This window comes from Artemia sp. Qi Xiang Cuo, chromosome 8 (assembly GCF_049724085.1).
Source record: "Artemia sp. Qi Xiang Cuo chromosome 8, ASM4972408v1, whole genome shotgun sequence".
Lineage (NCBI taxonomy): Eukaryota > Metazoa > Arthropoda > Branchiopoda > Anostraca > Artemiidae > Artemia > Artemia sp. Qi Xiang Cuo.
Window position 1 is genome coordinate 76,606,156 of NC_142801.1, and position 18,839 is coordinate 76,624,994.

Below are 18,839 nucleotides of genomic sequence, written 5' to 3' on the forward strand. Positions count from 1 at the left end.
GTGTGTGTGTGTGTGTGTGTGTATTATTGTGTGCGGGTTCTTTTTGGTTCGTTTTTTTATTTTTTTGTGTTTGTGTTTAATTTATTGTGTGTGTGTAAGTTTTGGCGTGTGTGTGTATGTTTTTATGTGTGTGTGTGTGTGTGTTATTTTTGTGTGTGTGTGTGTGTGTAATTTTTTTTGTTCATTTCATTTTTTTTGTGAATTTTATTTTTCGTGTGCATGTGTTTTTTTTTTTGTGTGTGTGTGTGTGTGTTTGTTTGTGTGTGTGTGTGTGTTTGTATTTTTTTTCGTTGGTGTTTAATTTTTAGTGTTTGTGTGTGTGTAAGTTTTATTGTGCATCTGTTAGTTTTTGTGTGTGTAAGTTTTGGCGTGTGTGTGTAAGTTTTCGTGTGTGTATGTGTAAGTTTTGTGAGTGTGTGTGTGTAAGTTTTTGTGCGTGTGTGTGTGAGTTTTTTTTGTGTTCATGTGTAAGTTTTTTTGTGTGTGTGTGTGTGTGTGTGTAAGTTTTTGTGTGTGTGTAAGTTTTGTCGTGTGTGTGTGAGTTTTCGTGTGTTTGTGTGAGTAAGTTTTGGTGTGTGTGTGTGTGTGTGTGTGTGTGTAAGTTTTTGTGTGCATTTAAGTTTTTGTGTGCATGTAAGTTTTCGTGTGCTTCCCAAATCATAAGTTTCAGACAACACACTCCTATGAGTGGCTAAGAAATCTAGCTCAGAAAAGTCAAAAATATCAAATTAACCATCCCAAATCATAGGTTTCAGTCAACACACACCTACGAATGGCTATGAAATCCTGCTCAGAAAAGTCAAAAAATATCAACCCACACACCCCCAAATCATAGGTTTCAGACATCACACACCTACGAAAGACTAAGAAATCAGGTTATGAACAGTCTGAAATAGCAAATTACATATCACAAATCATAGGTTTCAGACAACACTCACCTATGAACGGCTAAGAAACCTAGCTCATAAAACTCAAAAATAGCAAACTAGTCATCCCAAACTATATGTTTCAGACAACAAACACCTATGAAAGGATAAGAAATCCAGCTCAGAAAGGTCAAAAGTAGCAATCCACCCACCCCAAATCATAGGTTTCAGACACTACACACCTATGAAAGACTAAAAAATCCAACTCAGAAAAGCCTGAAATAGCAACCCACACATCCCAAATCATAGGTTTCAGACACCACACACCTACGAACGACTACGAAAACCGGTTCGAAAAAGTCGGAACTAGCACAGTACACATCACACACTCTTGGTTTCAGACAACATTCACCTACGAAATACTAGAAAACCTTAGCTCAGAAAAGCCTGAAATAGCAAACTACACATCCCAAATCATAATGTTCTGACAACACATACCTATGAAAGGCTAAGAAACCTAGCTCAGAAAAGTCGAAAATAGCAAACTACACATCCCAAATCATAGGTTTCAGACACTACACACCTATGAAAGACTAAGAAATCTAACTCAGAAAAGCCCGAAATAGTAATTTACATATCCCAAATCATAAGTTTCAGACAGCATTCACCTAGGAAATACTAAGAAACCTTAGCTCAGAAAAGTCTGAAATAGCCAACTACTCATCCCAAACCCTAAGTTTCAGACAAAAAACACATATTAGTGACTAAGAATCCTAGCTCTGAAAGGTCTAAAAAGAAAACTACACCTCGCAAATCATAATTTTCTGAAAGAATACACATATGATAGGATAAGAAATCTAGCTCAGACAAGTCGAAAATAGCAAATTAAGCATTCCCAAATCATAGGTTTCAGTCAACACACACCTACGAATGGATAATAAATCCAGATCAGAAAAGTAAAAAAAATAGCAACCCACACATCCCAAATCATAGGTTTCAGACACCACACACCTACGAAAGACTAAGAAATCCGGTTATGAAAAGTCGGAAATAGCAAATTACATATCCCAAATCATAGGTTTCAGACAACACTCACCTATGAACGGCTAAGAAACCTAGCTCAGAAAAGTCAAAAATAGCAAACTAGTCATCCCAAACTATAGGTTTCAGACAACAAACACCTATGAAAGGCTAAGAAATCCAGCTCAGAAAAGTCAAAAGTAGCAATCCACCCACCCCAAATCATAGGTTTCATACAACACACACCTATGAAAGACTAAGAAATCCAGCTCAGAAAAGTAAAAAATAGCAAACTACATATCCCAAATCATCGGTTTCAGTCAACACACACCAACGAAAGACTAAGAAACCTAGCTCAGATAAGTCAAAAATAGCAAACTATTCATCCCAAACTATTGGTTTCAGTCAACATTCACCTACGAAATACTAGAAAACCTTAGCTCAGAAAAGCCTGAAAAAGCAAACTATACATCCCAAATCATAATTTTCTGACAACTCATACCTATGAAAGGCTAAGAAATCCAGCTCAGAAAATTCGAAAATAGCAAACTACACATCCCAAATCATAGGTTTCAGACACCACACACCTATTAAAGACTAAGAAATCCAACTCAGAAAAGTCAAAAATAGCAAACTACATATCCCAAATCATAAGTTTCACTCAACACACACCAACGAAAGGCTAAGAAACCTAGCTCATAAAAGCCTGAAATAGCAAACTACTCATCCCAAACTATTGGTTTCAGACACCATTCACCTAGGAAATACTAGGAAACCTTAGCTCAGAAAAGCCTGAAGTAGCAAACTACACATCCCAAATCATAGGTTTCAGACAACACACATCAACGAAATACGGGTGCTCGGGGAGAGCCTTTGAGGGTCTGTGTGTCCCTTGAGGGGCGGTGGTCCTTTGTGAGCTCGGGGGGACCTTTGGGGACCGGGGGATGGGCTTTGGGGGTCCGGGGATGGCATTTGGGGGTCTGGGTGGGCCTTTGGGGGTCTGGGGGCACTTGAGGACCGATTGGTCCTTTGGGAGCCTGGTGGACCTTTGGGGGCCGGGGGAGGGCCTTTGGGGGTCCGGGGGGCCAGTTGGGAGCCTGGGGACATTTGGGGACCGGTGGAGGGCTTTTGGGACCCTGTTGGTCTTTTGGGAACTCGATGGGCCTTTGGGGGGCCCGGGGATGGCCGTTGAGGGTCTGGGGTGGGCCTTTGGGGGCGCCGGTGGCCCTTTGGGAGCTTGGGGGACCTTTGAGTGTCCGGGGGGAGGGCAGTTGGGGGCCTGGGGGACATTTGGGGACCGGTGGAGGGCCTTTGGGAGTTTGGGGGGCCTTTGAGGACCGGGGGCTTCCTTCGGGGTTGGGGTAGGAGGATTGGAACCCTTTGGGGTTGGGTTAGAGGAGCTCACAACACTGTTCAAATGAAACTTGTGTATTATAACGACCACAGAGTTTCACCTTTAAATTCTCTTCTAAAATCTCTTCAAAAATATTCTTTTAAAATTTCTCTATATGTTTCGACGAAATAGTTACATAAACTTTCTAAAACTTTTTAGCCCAAATAATACCTAAAATTAAATTAAGAGTGTTCCTTTGTTATTGGCATCTCTGTGCTAACGCATTTCAAATTAATAGGAAACCTTCTCGCGCGCTAAAACAATTCATCGCTAAGATGTTTCTTGCCTAATTGTTTCCATGGCCTTTGGTTATTAATATCCTTTGGAGTTCGACCAGTAGAACTGTTCCCGAGGCAAAGACATTAATGATTTGAATCTATTCCTGGAGAAATGTTTCTAGGCGAAAATTTTTAAAGTCTGACAGATGATGTCATTGATTGATTGATCTGTCAAGAAAGGGGTAATTAATTTGTTGTTTCTAAGGGGAATTATTGATTCACGATATGTGAATTGAGGTCGACAGCACAGGTGTTCCAAATTCTGGGTTTTTGTTGTTGTAAGTGCACGCTCTCAGCAAATGTCAAGGTCGTTGTTGTTGTTGTGAACTTTAGGTCATTGACCCCATTAACCACAAGTTCTCCCTAATGAGTCCATGCCCATATTTGGTGCCCCGTCCGTATTCTATGTCCATATATGGACCATAAACCACGTGGTTCGTAACGGTGTTGTAAGTGCACGCTCTCAGTGAATGTCAAGGTCGATGTTGTTGTTGTTGACACACTTTGATTACGCAATCAAGTTCTCGGAAATTCACTTCCCCCTCGAGTTCTAGATCAATAACATTGTTCCCGATAGAATTCAATGCGCATGTGCAACCTTCGTCCCCGAGTTATTACACATAGAAACATCAAATAAATCGACCTTGGAAAAAGAGGTCATTGACCCCATTAACCACGTGTTCTCCCTAGGGAGGCTATGCCCTTATTTGGGCCATAAACCACGTGGTGATCGTGGGAGTTTTAAAAACAGTGTCCGGATCGGGATTCGAAGGGGTGGTGTAATCGTCGGACTCAATAAGGCATCTCTACTTACGCCACAGGAAAGTACCGAAGTTTGATGTCGAAGCACATAAAAGAGCGATTTTAGCCCGGAGAGTGTCGACATGTTATAAAGCGAAAATTCTGAGAATTATTGAAAGGGCATTGATACAGCCTTCCTTTTTCAGAGGTTATAGTGGCACAGGGTTTACCATCCTCCTCTAACATACATGCAATCATTAAAAAAATGAGCCATCATAAACCGTTTAAACAAGAAAACTAACGGCAATAGAGTATGGCATTGTTGCATATAATCTATTAGGGTATTGGTCAACCCATTTCCAAGTTTTTGAAAAGATTGGAAAATATGACAGGCAAAGATTAAGTTTTTATATAAAGGGATAGGGACGAATGAAGTAAATGATTTTATTTGTTTTGGTTGTTAGTGTACAAGTGCAGGAGGGTGGACTGGCAATTTGTAATCGGTGAGTGTGAAGGTCAGAAGACTTCATGGACGTTACTGATGAGCCCCCTTAAGGATCTAGAACCAGCAGGTATTAAAACTACATAAGAGAATTTTATAGACAAAGTACGGCCTGTTTTGAGCTGTGGTGTGGAAGTATGGGAGTTCGAAAAGTGGAAACATTGGAAAGATTGTATTTAGAGGACATTTCAAGGGACTACTTGGCTTAAGCGAGAAATTCAATAGTTTTGCGTTAGAGAGCGATCTAGGAACGTTTTTATTAAGGGCAAAAGGAGTGATTAAAATTATAACGTATTGGGAAAGGATATTAGCTTACCAAATAGTAGATTATCAAATGCAGCTTATCCGGAAGTGATGCAGAATAAAGGAAAAGTTTATGGACTTCACAACTGCGATCAATTTTTTTTTTATTGTGCGTTATCAAATATTTGGATTAAAAAAAATTACTGGAGATAGGAAATGTAGTGAAATTGATAAAGGGTGTGTTAAAGGACCAGAAGATTCAGAAATGGTATTGTAAATTCCCGGCCTCGACATCCCTTGGAGTTTACCAGCAATGAAAGGAGGTTTGGGGCTATGTTTTAAAGCGGGTTTGAATAGCAATGAAATCGAGTGGCATCTGTCAGGGAAGGGTAATTTTATAAATCTTGAAGTAAGAAGAAAACATTTAGGGAGAGTAAGAGCGATGGATAGTCCTTATTCATGCCCCATGAACTGACGAGGATATGCTTCACTTCACATTTCTTTGTCTCCAACTGATGAATTTACAGAAAAAAAATTTCCAAGTCAGGTGGAGTCAGATGAATAGTTTGTTTCATCAAGAGGTTCGTTTGATTTTGGGAATATTAAAATATAGTGAAATATATTAATTTGGAAATTAAACACAGAGAAAAGCTTTCAAATGGAGATTGAGTGAGTCGAGAGCTTAAACTGTTTTGACAAGTTTGCAATTTTTCTATTTTATTTTTAAGTGTCGCTGAATTATTGTTTTGGCTGTATTTTGTGTGTTGCCATGGCACAATCCCTTTTTCTGCAATATATAGTGTGTACCTAGCATATACACCTTGTTTAACTTGACCATCGCCAACAAAAATTTATTTTAAAAAAAAACAACAATCAAAGAACTAAAATTTATAGAGGCTTTGAATTACCTTTATCAACTACTGGTGAAATGGTTGGACGTGTGTTCTTTTTTGATCTGAATAGTTTTTTCAGCATCAGTAAAAGGAGAATTCCGGCTATTACAGCGGTACAGAGACAGATACAGCCTATCACCAACGCATGGGTTATTAGTTCTTGGTCCAACTTTTCTGAAAGAGGGCTGTGAATTAGGCAAATCAACAATTGTTGCGAAGAATTACAAGCATAATTAAAGCTCTGAAACAGAACCAAATTTTTAAAAACTAAAAAAAATTAACAAAATAGAATTAAGTGAGTTTACCTCGCTTCTGTCAGGAAGGAAAATCGACACGTCACTGTTGGGACGTTGATGTTTTGAAAATGTATAAAATGACAATATATTTTATTGATCTGGCAGCTTTTAATGTTTTCTTTATATACAGCTTACTATCTCTCTTCATATTTTATGTTTATTTTACATTTTATTTGCACTATTTAAATTCAATCGTTTAAATATTTCTGTTTACTTTGTTTACGTTCAATTTATATTATAATACTTTTTATTATTATTATATTCTGTTAACACCTTTTTACTGAACACCCAGTTTGGCCGGTAGATCCAGTGGCTCTTGAATGTCTGATAAGGAGGTACTTAGATTGGAATGCTATTTGTAAATTTTTAGAGCCTTCAGAGAATATCCCAATCTCTTTCGCTTTCTCTTTTTCACTTTTTACTTGTTCTTTTTCTTCAGTTCTCCCCTCCTAACTCGAACGGTATCTGGGCACCGTAATCTAAAAAAGTCAGTATAAATAGCTAAAGTTTAGTCTACTTGAAACAGTAAAAATCCCAAAAGTCATCTCTTGATATTGGCTTGAATTTAAAAAAAAAAAAAATTTCAACTGAAAGTAAGGAGCCACATTAAAACTCAAAACAAACAGATATTATTTCGTATATGGAAGGATTGTCTCTCTCCTCAATACCTTGCTCTTAACGAAAAAGATATTAGCGTTTTTAAAATAGCCTCCTATTCTAATGGAAAGGCCCTTGTGTTTCAGGAGCCGTTCCCTTTGAACAATTCCATCCTCGCTGAAAATTCCCCTTCGCCCTGTAAAATCCCTTGAGGACGATTCGGCCTGAAAAATTCTCCATAGCATATTTTCATTTGAGAAAGACTTTAATCTCTAATCATTTTCCTGATCACTCCGGAAATCACCCCTTCTGTGGAAATTGTTTCCTGGTGATCCGAACACGCTGAAAATAGCGCTCGGAGAATTGCCCCGGAACAATCTTTACATGTAAAATTCAGTTGGTAAAGAGACAGTAAGACAAACAGAGGGAATTTTGTATAGAAAACCTGTCATATTTATCGACAAGGGAAATGACATCATTTTTATAAAGTGTTACAACCCCAGAAAAGTGGTTATGCCAGCTTTGCCTCTCACTGAGACTATCTGTCTTGGCTTTACTCCAGCTAGCCATGTCTCTCAAGTTTTTCTTCACTTCCACCAAGTTGATTTTAATTCAAAAATTAACGGATTTTTGAAAGTGATGAAAAAGTTGAGAGTCGTGGCTAACGATGAATCTGATGTTGTGGTTTTCATTTAGATTCCTTGGTTTTTAGGGGGTATTTCCTCCCTTTTTCGAAAATCAGGCAAATTTTATCAGGCTCGTCGTTTTTGGTGGACAATGCTAAACTTTCTAAGTCTTAAATATTTGCAATCAGCATAAGAGGCCGATTCTTATGATGTATCTATTAATGTCAAAATCCCGAATTTTGAAAGAATTTCCAAGTTTTACTATTTTTAGACCAAAATTGTGCCAAGAAGTGTTAAAAGAGCGAATTTTCAAATTTTCATTCGCCCGAATTAGGATTAGCATATTTTCAGTGACCTAATACATTTGCAAATCATGAACCTATAGACAAATATGTTTTCGGTTTCGACATTATTCGTTCTTTTAAACGTTTATTTGAGTGAAAGGTTGTTTTAGCTCTAATATACCAAAAAATTTGTCAAGGATAAGAAAAGGTACTTCCCCTTTGAAAAATATCTCTTTATATATGAGATATTATATTCTCTTTATATAAAGAGAATAATATTTCTTTTTTTTAACCCAAATAGCATGGTATGGGTATATAAGAAATGAAATATAAGACAGGACTTGATATGTAAATACAAGACAGGACTGGAAAACAACCCGTTCAACTTTCTGCTGTTCGTTTTATTTTTGACTTAAAGATTAATTTTAATTTCTGTTAGTTTTTGAATTCACTTCTTCATCTCTGCTAGTATCTGTTATTTTTATGTTTCATGCGAATATTTCTGTTCTTTTTGGTTTTCTTTTTTTATTGGTAGTAATTTCTCTTCATTCTAAATTTGAATTGTTATATGTTCGTTGCATATAAACCTTTTGATTCTAGGAGTAAACTTACGAAAAAATAAAAATATTATTTCTGAAGGTCTTCTGAAACAGCATCTTAAATATTGGGACAATAAATTACGTTTATAAAATATTCGAAGTATGAAAGACATGAAACTAAAAAAAAAGTTCCCTCATGGGCCCATCATAGAAACCATCCAAAGGTTTTCTTTTGGATATTTCAAAGTTGTAAATTTTTGAAGTAAATAGTAAATTTTCTTCAGCGTTGATATGTTGAACCGTGAAAACACATAAGTAAAACTTATTAGATAAATTTGACAACACTTTTCGGGCCATAAAATTAAATATTATCAATCTACTGATTCCCAAGAAGTAAGTACATCTCCAAGATAAGGTCAAACTTCCTTATCAAACAGTTCGTGGTAACGAACTGTAAGTAAGGAGCGACCCGGCTCAATGGTAACCGAAACTCTAGAAAACGGGTTTTTGATACCAATAGATATATCAAAAGAATGAGATTTCAATGCTGATTTCACATATATAACTTTCATCAAGTTTAGTGCTACCCATCAAAAGTTACGCGCCTGAGAAAAATTGATTGATTTTCAAAAAAAGGGGGAAAGATCCCCTAAAAGTTATAGAACCTTAATAAAAATCGCACCATCATATTCAGTGTATCAGAGAACCCTACTGTAGAGGTTTCAAGCTCTTATCTACAAAAATATGGAATTTTGCATTTTTTGCCAGAAGAAAGATCACGGATGCGTGTTTATTTTTTTTTTTGTTTTTTTGTTTTTTTTTCTTTTTCCCAGGGGTGTTTGTATCGACCGAGTGGTCCAAGAATATCATGGGAGGGCTCATTGGAACGAAAATGAAAAGTTCTAGTGCCCTTTCTAAGTGACAAAAAAAAATGGAGGGCAACTAGGCCCCCTCCCACGCTCATTTTTTTCCCAAAGTCACCCGATCAAAATTTTGAGATAGCCATTTTGTTCAGCATGGTCGAAAATATGATAAAAATGTCTTTTAGGATGACTTGATCCCCCAAAGTCCCCAGGGGGAGGGCTGAAAGTTATGAACTTTACTCAATGTTAACATATAGTATTGGTTATTGGGAAGTATACAGACTTTTTCAGAGGAGATTTTTTCTGGTAGGTGGGGGAAGGAGAGGGTCGGGGGCTATATGGAAGGATCTTTCCATGAAGGAAGTTTTCATGGGGGAAGGGACATTGCTATGACGGGGGCCCCGGATTTCCCAGCATTATTAAATAAAAATATCAGGAATTAAATAAAAAAAAAACAAGTTTTTCAACTGATCAACTGACTGTGATTAAGAGGTAATTTTTAAAGAACTGGAAAAAAAAATTCGAACTATAGTTTAAAGAGCAGGGTATTGACTAGGGGGCGAACCCCCTAATATACGTGTTAAAAATTTATGAATATAGAAGTTCGTTACGTAAGTTAATTCTAAGTTACGTATATTTATTACTAATAAAAACGTTCGTAAATAAAATTAAACAAGTTTCGAGAAAGCCATTTAACCAAATAATATGAAATTTTGTTTTAATTATTCATGTACGGTGAGCCAAAATCAAAACCTGCATTAATTCAAAAACGTTCAAAAATTAAATAAAAAAAACAAGTTTTTTAAACTGAAAGTAAGGAGCGACATTAAAACTTAAAACGAACAGAAATTATTCCGTATATGAAAGGCCTGTCCCCTCCTCAACGCCTCGCTCTTTACGCAAAAGTTGGACTCTCTCACAACTTTATATTTTAAAACAATAAAAACTTTAGCCTAAAGAGCGAGGCATTGAGGAGGGGACAGCCCCTTTCATATACAGAATAATTTCTGTTCGTTTTAAGATTTAATGTCGCTCCTTACTTTCAGTTTAAAAAACAGGTTTTTTTTTATTTAACCCTACTGTACTCAAAAATTAAATAAAAAAAACAAGTTTTTTTAACTGAAAGTAAGGAACGACGTTAAAACTTAAAACGAACAGAAATTATTCCGTATATGAAGGGGCTGTCCCCCTCCTCAACGCCTTGCTCTTTACGCTAAAGTTTTTTTATTGTTTAAAAAAATAGAGTTGTGAGAAAGTCAAACTTTAGCGTAAAGAGCGAGGCGTTGAGGAGGGGGACAGCCCCCTTCATATACGGAATAATTTCTGTTCGTTTTAAGTTTTAACGTCGTTCCTTACTTTCCGTTAAAAAAACTTGTTTTTTTTATTTAATTCTGTTAAGTGCCATCGTTACTGCTGAAAACTGCATCATTTTGTATGGTGGGATTTTTCACTGAAAATTAAATTCCTGATTTTTCGTAACTTTGTAAACAAATAGGGTTGTGTAAGTTTTCACTTCAACGATTCAAGCAATCAGATTCCATTTTCACTGTCTTTGGTACTTTAAAGGTTACATAAGCCAAGTTTTACTGAGTATTTAAATAATCCTTGATACAATTATAATTTATAAAATTATAAAGTAAGTAAGTAATTAAGTTCGCTTTTGAAGAAATCCCAAACGCTAATGCATCTGACAGTCATCACCACAATAGTAAACAAAAAGTTTTTGTTGTTAAGGAAAACTTTTATAAATTTTACAAAAGGTACATATGGAGGATTTGTATGGAAAAAACGATAGATAATACAGGGACGCTAACAAAAAATCGTCCGTCTCCTTGCGTAAATGCCTGCCTCCAGATATGCTTTCATTTATTTCTTCGATTTAATAACTAATGGGCTATTCCAAGCCAAATCTTCCAGCAGAGCCTGTGTATGGATGTGGTAGCTTTTGGACATGTAGTATACCGAAGCATCAAAAATAATAAGCCCTCAACGTATTTGACCATTCATGTTTAAGGAGAATCATTGGCACTAAACTCCGTGATCGTGTCAGCAATGTCGAACTCCAAAAATCTGCTATCAGAGTTCTGATTTGGCCACTATAATTAAACAAAGAAGACTCCGATGGTTCGGCTATACACTTCGTCGCCCACAGCACACCTTCGTCAATGAAGCCCTCAGATGAACGCCTCTTCCGGGATGGAAAAAGTGACATGGAGGACAGAAGAAAACGTGGCTCGGCTGCATTAAGGCTGACCTAGACCCACTTGGTGGCTTCAAGAAGCATGGGCGAAGATGGAGAAAATTTCTGGCTTGATCTGATTGTGCCACTCGCAAACAACAGAGACTATTGGCTTACTACAATAACGAACGAATTGGACGCTAAGTACATTGGACATGTTCAAGCTCAGGCACAAATACAAGTAAGTATATGATTCTCTTTTTTTTTTTTAGCAAATGCATATTTAAATTTAACACTCTGATTTGACGCCTCCGGGTGACATGGACTATGGAACAGCATAACCTTCTTATCACTTATTGGTTTATTTTTCATATTAATTAAAAAAAACTTTTTCCATTGTATTAGTTTTTCAAAGAAAAGTAAAGAACTCCATTAAACCAAAAGTGAGAAAAAAATAAAATAACCTACCAAACATGAAACTAGCACAAATCAGCATCGATAAATAAATGAAACGCAAAACGAACAGAAATTACAATAAATAACCGAGTTAAACTCAAAACGAGCAGAAATTAACAAGAGTAGGGCTCAAAACCCCTATACCTTCCCAAGGCCAGAACATAATTTGCACTTTACTGAATAAAATATAAATGTTTTTACTTTCATAGCTTTAATCAATCGAATAATATTAACATTTTGATTATCAAATATCAGTATATGTATATTCAACTGACAATTCACATTCATTTGTGCCATCGTTACTGCTGAAAACTGCATCATTGTATATGGGGGGATTTTTCACTGAAAATTAAATTCCTGATTTTTCCTATCTAATTGAACAAATAGGGTTGTGTAAGTTTTCACTTCAACGATTAAAGCAATCAGATTTCCTTTTCACTGTCTTTGGTACTTTAAAGGTTACGCAAGTCAAATTTTACTGGGTATTTAAATAATCCTTGATACTATAAAAGTAAGTAAGTAATTAAGTTCGCCTTTGAAGGCATCTTAAACGCTAATGCATCTGACAGTCATCACCGCAATAGTAAACAAAAAACTTTTTGTTGTTAAAGAAAACTTTTATAGATTTTACAAAAGCTACATATTGGGGGAAAAAACGATAGATAATAAACGGACGCTGACAAAAATTCATCCGTCTCCTTGCGTAAATGCCTGCCTCCAGATAAGCTTTTATTCATTTCTTCGATTTGATAACTAATGGGCTATTCCAAGCCAAATCTTCCAGTAGAGCCTGTGTATGAATGTAGTAGCTTTTGGACATGTACTATACCGAAATATTAAAAATAATACTTACTTTATAAGTTCAGCGGAAACTGTAATAACTTGAATTTTCCTTGTAATTCAGTAATTCTTGGAATTTTGTCTAATCCCCCTCCCTCTCTGAAATAAATACGTTCGTCTGTGGGCTCTTTATATGATTAAAAAAAAACAAACAAGTTTTTTTTAACCGACAGTAAGAAAAGAAAATGAAAATTAACACGAACAGAAATTATTCTGTTTTTGAAAGGAGATGCCCCCTTCTCAACACCTCGATCTTTACGGTAAAGTTTTTCATTGTTTAAAAAAAATAGAGTTATGAAAGATGAAATCATCAGAGTAAAGATTAAGGAGTTAAGGAGGGGACAGCCTCTTTCATATACGGCATAATTTATGTTCTTTTTAAGTTTTTAACGTCGTTCCTTACTTTAAGTTAAAAAAACTTATTTTTCTATGTAATTTCTGAACGTTTTTGAATTAATGCAGGTTTTGATTTTGGCTCACCGTATATGAATAATTAAAAAAAATTGAATATTAATTTTACATTTATTTGGTTAAATGGCTTTCTCGAAACCTGTTTAATTCTATTTACGAACGTTTTTATTCGTAATAAATATACGTAACTTACGAATTAATTTACGTAACGAACTTCTATATTCATATATTTTTAATTAGTATATCAGAGGGTTCGCCCCCTAGTCAATACCTTGCTCTTTAAGCTAAAGTTCGAATTTTGTTCCGATTCTATAAAAATGACCCCTTAATCACAAATGCCGTTAATAATAATAAATAGCTCTTATGAAAGTACTAAATAATCTTTGGCTTAAAGAGCGAGGTATTGACTAGGGGATGAACCCAATCCTATATGTAATGTTTTCTGTCGTTTTAAGTTTTGATGTTGCTCCTTACTTTCAGTTAAAAAACTTGTTTTTTTATATATAATTTCTGATCTTTATTTATATTATGCTGGGAAATCCAGCGCCCCCTTCATAGCAATGTCTCTTCTCCCATGAAAACTTCCTTCATGGTAAGATCCTCCCAAATAACCCCCGACCCACGCCCCCCCCCTACCAGAAAAAATCCCCTCTGAAAACGTCTGTATACTCCCCGATAACCAATACTATATGTTAACATTGGGTAAAGTTCATAACATTCAGCCCTCCCCTTGGGGATTTCGGGGGATTAAGTCATCCTAAAAGACATAGTTAACATATTTTCGACCATCCTGAACAAAATGGCTATCTCAAAATTTTGATTGGGTGACTTTGGGGAAAAAATGATCGTGGGAGGGGGCCTAGTTGCCCTCCATTTTTTGGGTCACTTAAAAAGGGCACAAGAACTTTTAATTTCCGTTCGAATGAACCCTCTCATGATATTCTAGGACTACTGGATCAATACGTTCATCCGTATTGATCCGGGAACAAAAAAAAAACAAAAAAACACGCATCCGTGATCTTTCTTCTGGCAAAAAATGCAAAATTCTACATTTTTGCAGATAGGAGCTTGAAACCTTTACAATAGGGTTCTCTGATAGGCTGAATATGATGGTGTGATTTTCATTAAGGTTCTATAACTTTTAGGGGGTCTTTCCCTGTTTTTTCGAAAATCAGCCAAATTTTCTCAGGCGCGTAACTTTTGATAGGTGGAACTAAACTTGATGAAACTTATATATTTGAATCAGCATTAAAATCTGATTCTTTTGATTCATCTATTGGTATCAAAATTCCATTTTCTACAGTTTCGGTTACCATTGAGCCGGGTCGCTCCTTACTTACAGTTCGTTACCACGAACTGTTTTATTCTCTATTTTTTAGCAAAACTATATTTAAACTTAACACTCTGATGTCTTCCTGGTGACTTGGACTATGGAACAGCATAACCTTCTTATCACTTATTGGTTTATTTTTTGAATCTACAAGCTGGTTTCATGCTTTCAAAAACTCGTATTTTCTAGTATAATGAAAATACGTATGAATGGTTTCTCTAAAAACGATAGCTTTTAATTTAATGACATCATCAAGAGCTTCTTGAATTCTAATTAATTTATAATGGCTTTTCTACCACTGCTAACATCCTAATGTAGCACAAAGCCCCATAAGGCCAGCACATCTGCGCAAGCTCCTCCTCCGTCTCGATCTATTCAAAACTTCGCTCTTAACCTCCTACCATAAAAGTTTATTTCCATTAGATCCTTTTTTGAGTTCATCTTCCCTACCCATTCGGGAAAATCTGCTTTTCGTTTCATCCCAGATGGATTGCCAAAAATCAAATTCTTTGGCAATCTGTTATTCTTCATCGTGATGCTTTTGACGCTTAAATCTGTTGTAAGAACTAGAAATTGGCCGAACTAGATTTTGGCAGAGTACCAAAGTAGCAGAGCATTTATTGTAAATTCTTGACATGGTCCTAGGACTGTCAATCGGGAAATTTCCGTATAAGTTTAAAGTTGAACCATCAAAACGATCGTTGAAAGCTAAGTTTTAGATTTTATAAATTTCTCCTCTTAAAATTGCTATTTCATAGTACTGACACTTCTTATGAATGATCAGGAGATCAAACAGTTCGTGGTAACGAACTGTAAGCAAGGAGCGACCCGGCTCAATGGTAACCGAAACTGTAGAAAACGGAATTTTGATACCAATAGATACATCAAAAGAATCAAATTTTAATGCTGATTTCGAATATAGAAGCTTCATCAAGTTTAGTCCTACCTATCAAAAGTTAAGCGCCTGAGAAAATTTGGCTGATTTTCGAAAAAAGGGGGAAAGACCCCCCAAAAGTTATAAAACCTTAATGAAAATCACACCATCATACTCAGCGTATCAGAGAACCCTATTGCAGAGCTTTCAAGCTCCTATCTACAAAATGTGGAATTTTTTGCCAGAAGAAAGATCACGGATGCGTGTTTATTTGTTTGTTTGTTTTTTTCCCCAGGGGTGATCGTATCGACCCAGTGGTCCTAGAAAATCGTGGGAGGGCTCATTCGAACGGAAATTAAAAGTTCTAGTGCCCTTTTTTAAGTGACCCAAAAATGGAGGGCAACTAGGCCCCCTCCCACGCTCATTTTTTCCCAAAGTCACCCGATCAAAATTTTGAGATAGCCATTTTGTTCAGCATGGTCGAAAATATGATAACTATGTCTTTTAGGATGACTTAATCCCCCGAAGTCCCCGGGGGAGGGCTGAAAGTTATGAACTTTACCCAATGTTAACATATAGTATTGGTTATCGGGAAGTATACAGACGTTTTCAGGGGGGATTTTTTCAGGTAATGGGGGGGGATGGGGAGTGGGTAGAGGGTTATGTGGGAGGATCTTTCCATGGAGGAAGTTTTAATGGGTGAAGGGGCATTGCTATGAAGGGGGCGCCGGATTTCCCAGCATTATTTAAAAAAGATCAGAAATTATATATAAAAAACAAGTTTTTCAACTGAATGTAAGGAGCAACATCAAAACTTAAAACGACAGAAAACATTACGTATAGGATTGGCTTCACCCCCAAGTCAATACCTCGCTCTTTAATCCAAAGATTATTTAGTACTTTCATAAGAGCTATTTATTCTAATTAACGGCAGGTGTGATTAAGGGGTCATTTTTAAAGAATTGGAACAAAATTCGAACTTTAGCTTAAAGAGCAAGGTATTGATTAGGGGGCGAACCCTCTAATATACGTATTAAAAATATATGAATATAGAAGTTCGTTACGTAAGTTAATTCGTAAGTTACGTATATTTATTACTAATAAAAACGTTCGTAAATAAAATTAAACAGGTTTCGAGAAAGCGATTTAACCAAATAAAAGTAAACTAATATTCAAATTTGGTTTTAATTATTCATGTGCAGTGAGCCAAAATCAAAACCTGAATTAATTAAAAAACGTTCAAAAATTAAATAAAAAAAAAAAGTTGTTTTAACTGAAAGTAAGGAACGACATTAAAACTTAAAACGAACAGAAATTATTCCATATATGAAAGGGGCTGTCCCCTCCCTGACGCAGTAGGTTTTCGACTTTTACAGTGAGAGAAGGAGGCGATACCCAAACTCTTGTTTGTAGTATTTTTGTTCGTTTCAAGCTTGATTTGTATATTCAATTTAAGTTTCACTCGTTTTAAGATTTACTAAGTTTCACTATCTCAAAAATTTTATCGGATGCAATAGCTACCGCAAATTTTCTATCAGATATATTTGTGTAAAAAGAGCATGGGGGAGGGGGCTAGTTGCCCTCCGATCACCCTTGACCCTTAAAAGGGCACGATTTCCAATTGAATGAGCCCCCTTTGAAGTTTATACGACGACTCCTTCTATATGAAGTGCCTCTGGGAAAAAATTAAATGGAGTTTGGGGGAGGCTAGCTGCCCTCCAAACTGTCGACTCTTAAAAAGTGAATTAAAACTTTCAATTTTCAATCAAATGAGCCCTCTATGAAGTTTATACGAGCATCCCTTCCTTATCAGCCATATATGCCCCCAGAGAATAACTTATAACGCCTACCCCCTGGCCCTGGGAATGTGTCGACACCAGAATTTTTGTTATCTGAACGTTGAACTAATTTTCACAAAATTTCTATCTCCAAATTTTTATCTGATGCATTTAGGGCGTGGAGAGGGGGGGGCAGTTGCTTTCAGATCTCTTTTGAATCGTAAAAAGTGAACGAGAACTTTCAATTTCCAATCAAATGAACCCTCTCCAAAGTTTATACGAGCATCCCTTCTATAAAAACCTTATATACCCCAAGATTATTACTTACAAAGCCAGCCTCCGGGTCCTGGGGGTTGCGTCAACACAGGAGTTTTCCTTATCTGACCTTTGAACTATTTTTAATGAAATATCTATTTGAGAATTTTATCGCAAGGGCTTGGGGGAAAAAGGGTGTTTTGGGGGGCTAGTTGCCCTCGGATATCTTTTCAATCTTAAAGAGTGGACTAGAACTTTCAATTTCCAATCAAATGAGCCCTCTCTGAAGTTTATACGACCATTTCTTCCATAAGAACCGTATACGCCCCCAGGACAATACTTACAACTTTAACCCCCCCCCCGGGCCCTGGGGGATTGTGTTGACACCAGAGTTTTTTTTATCTAATTTTTGAATAATTTTTAAAAAATGGTTATCTCAAAATTTGTAGAGGATGGGTTTGGGAAAAAACGGCGCGGGGGGGCTAGTTGCCCTTAAAGCTCTTGACTCTTAAAAAGTGAATTAGGACTTTCAAGCTCCAATCAAATGAGCCTTCTATGAAGGTTATATGAGCATCCCTTTCATAAGAACCATACATGCCTTTAGGGCATAACATAGAACGCCTTCCCTCGGGTCCTGGGAGGTTGTATTGACACCGGAGTTTTTCTTATCCGACCTTTGTAGGCCTACTATTTTTTCTTTACCAAAATGTCAATCTCAAAATTTTCATCTGATGGGTTTGGAAAAAGAAGGTGTGGGGGGGGGCTAGTTGCCCTCAAATTTCTTTTGACTATTAAAAAGTGAACTCGAACTTTCAATTTTCAATCAAATTAGCCCTCTCTGAAATTTATACGAGCATCCCTTCCATAAGAGCCATATATGCCCCACGACATAAATTACAACGCCTGCCCCCGGGCCCTGAAGGGTTGTGTTGACACGTGAGTTTTTGTTATCTGACTTTTGAACAATTTTTGACTTAATAGTTGTCTCAAAAAAATTTTCGGATGCATTCGGGATAAAGGGGTGTGGGGGTCTAGTCTCTTTTGACTCTAAAAATCTGAACTAGAACTTTCAATTTCTAAACAAATGAACCCTCTCTGAAGTTTTTACGAGCATCCCTTCCATAAGAACCATATATTACCCCAGGGAGTAACTTACAACGCCTGCTCTCGAGCCCTGGGGAGCAGCGGTGACCCCAGAGCTTTCGTTATATGGTCTTTGAACTATTTTAAGAAAATGGCTATCTCAAAGTTCTTATCAGATGGATTTGAGAAAAAAGGGCCTGGATAGGGGGCTAGGTGCCCTCCAATCTCTTTTGTCTCTTAAAAAGTAAACTAGAACTTCCAATTTGCAATCGAAAGAGCCCTCTTTGAAGTTTATACGAGCATCCCTTTCATAAGAACCATATATGCCCCCAGGGCATAAATTACAACGCCTGCCTCCGCGCCCTGGGGGGTTTTGTTGACACCGGAGTTTTTGTTATATGATCTATAGACTATTTTTGACAGAAGAGCTATCTCAAAATTTTTATTGGATACGTTTGGGAAAAAAGGGCGTGGGGGTGGCTGGTTATCCTC

General features: G+C 36.8%; 1 protein-coding gene across 1 annotated transcript in view; it reads right to left on the minus strand.

Moving 5' to 3' along the window:
- LOC148949806 (B-cell receptor CD22-like) overlaps positions 1 to 18,839 on the minus strand; it is a 392,914-nt gene that overhangs the window by 12,443 nt on the left and 361,632 nt on the right. The window contains exon 12 of the mRNA XM_089093108.1: positions 5,952 to 6,110. Within this exon, the coding sequence (XP_088949234.1) occupies positions 5,952 to 6,110 (159 nt within the window). The remainder of the gene's footprint in view (positions 1 to 5,951; positions 6,111 to 18,839) is intronic.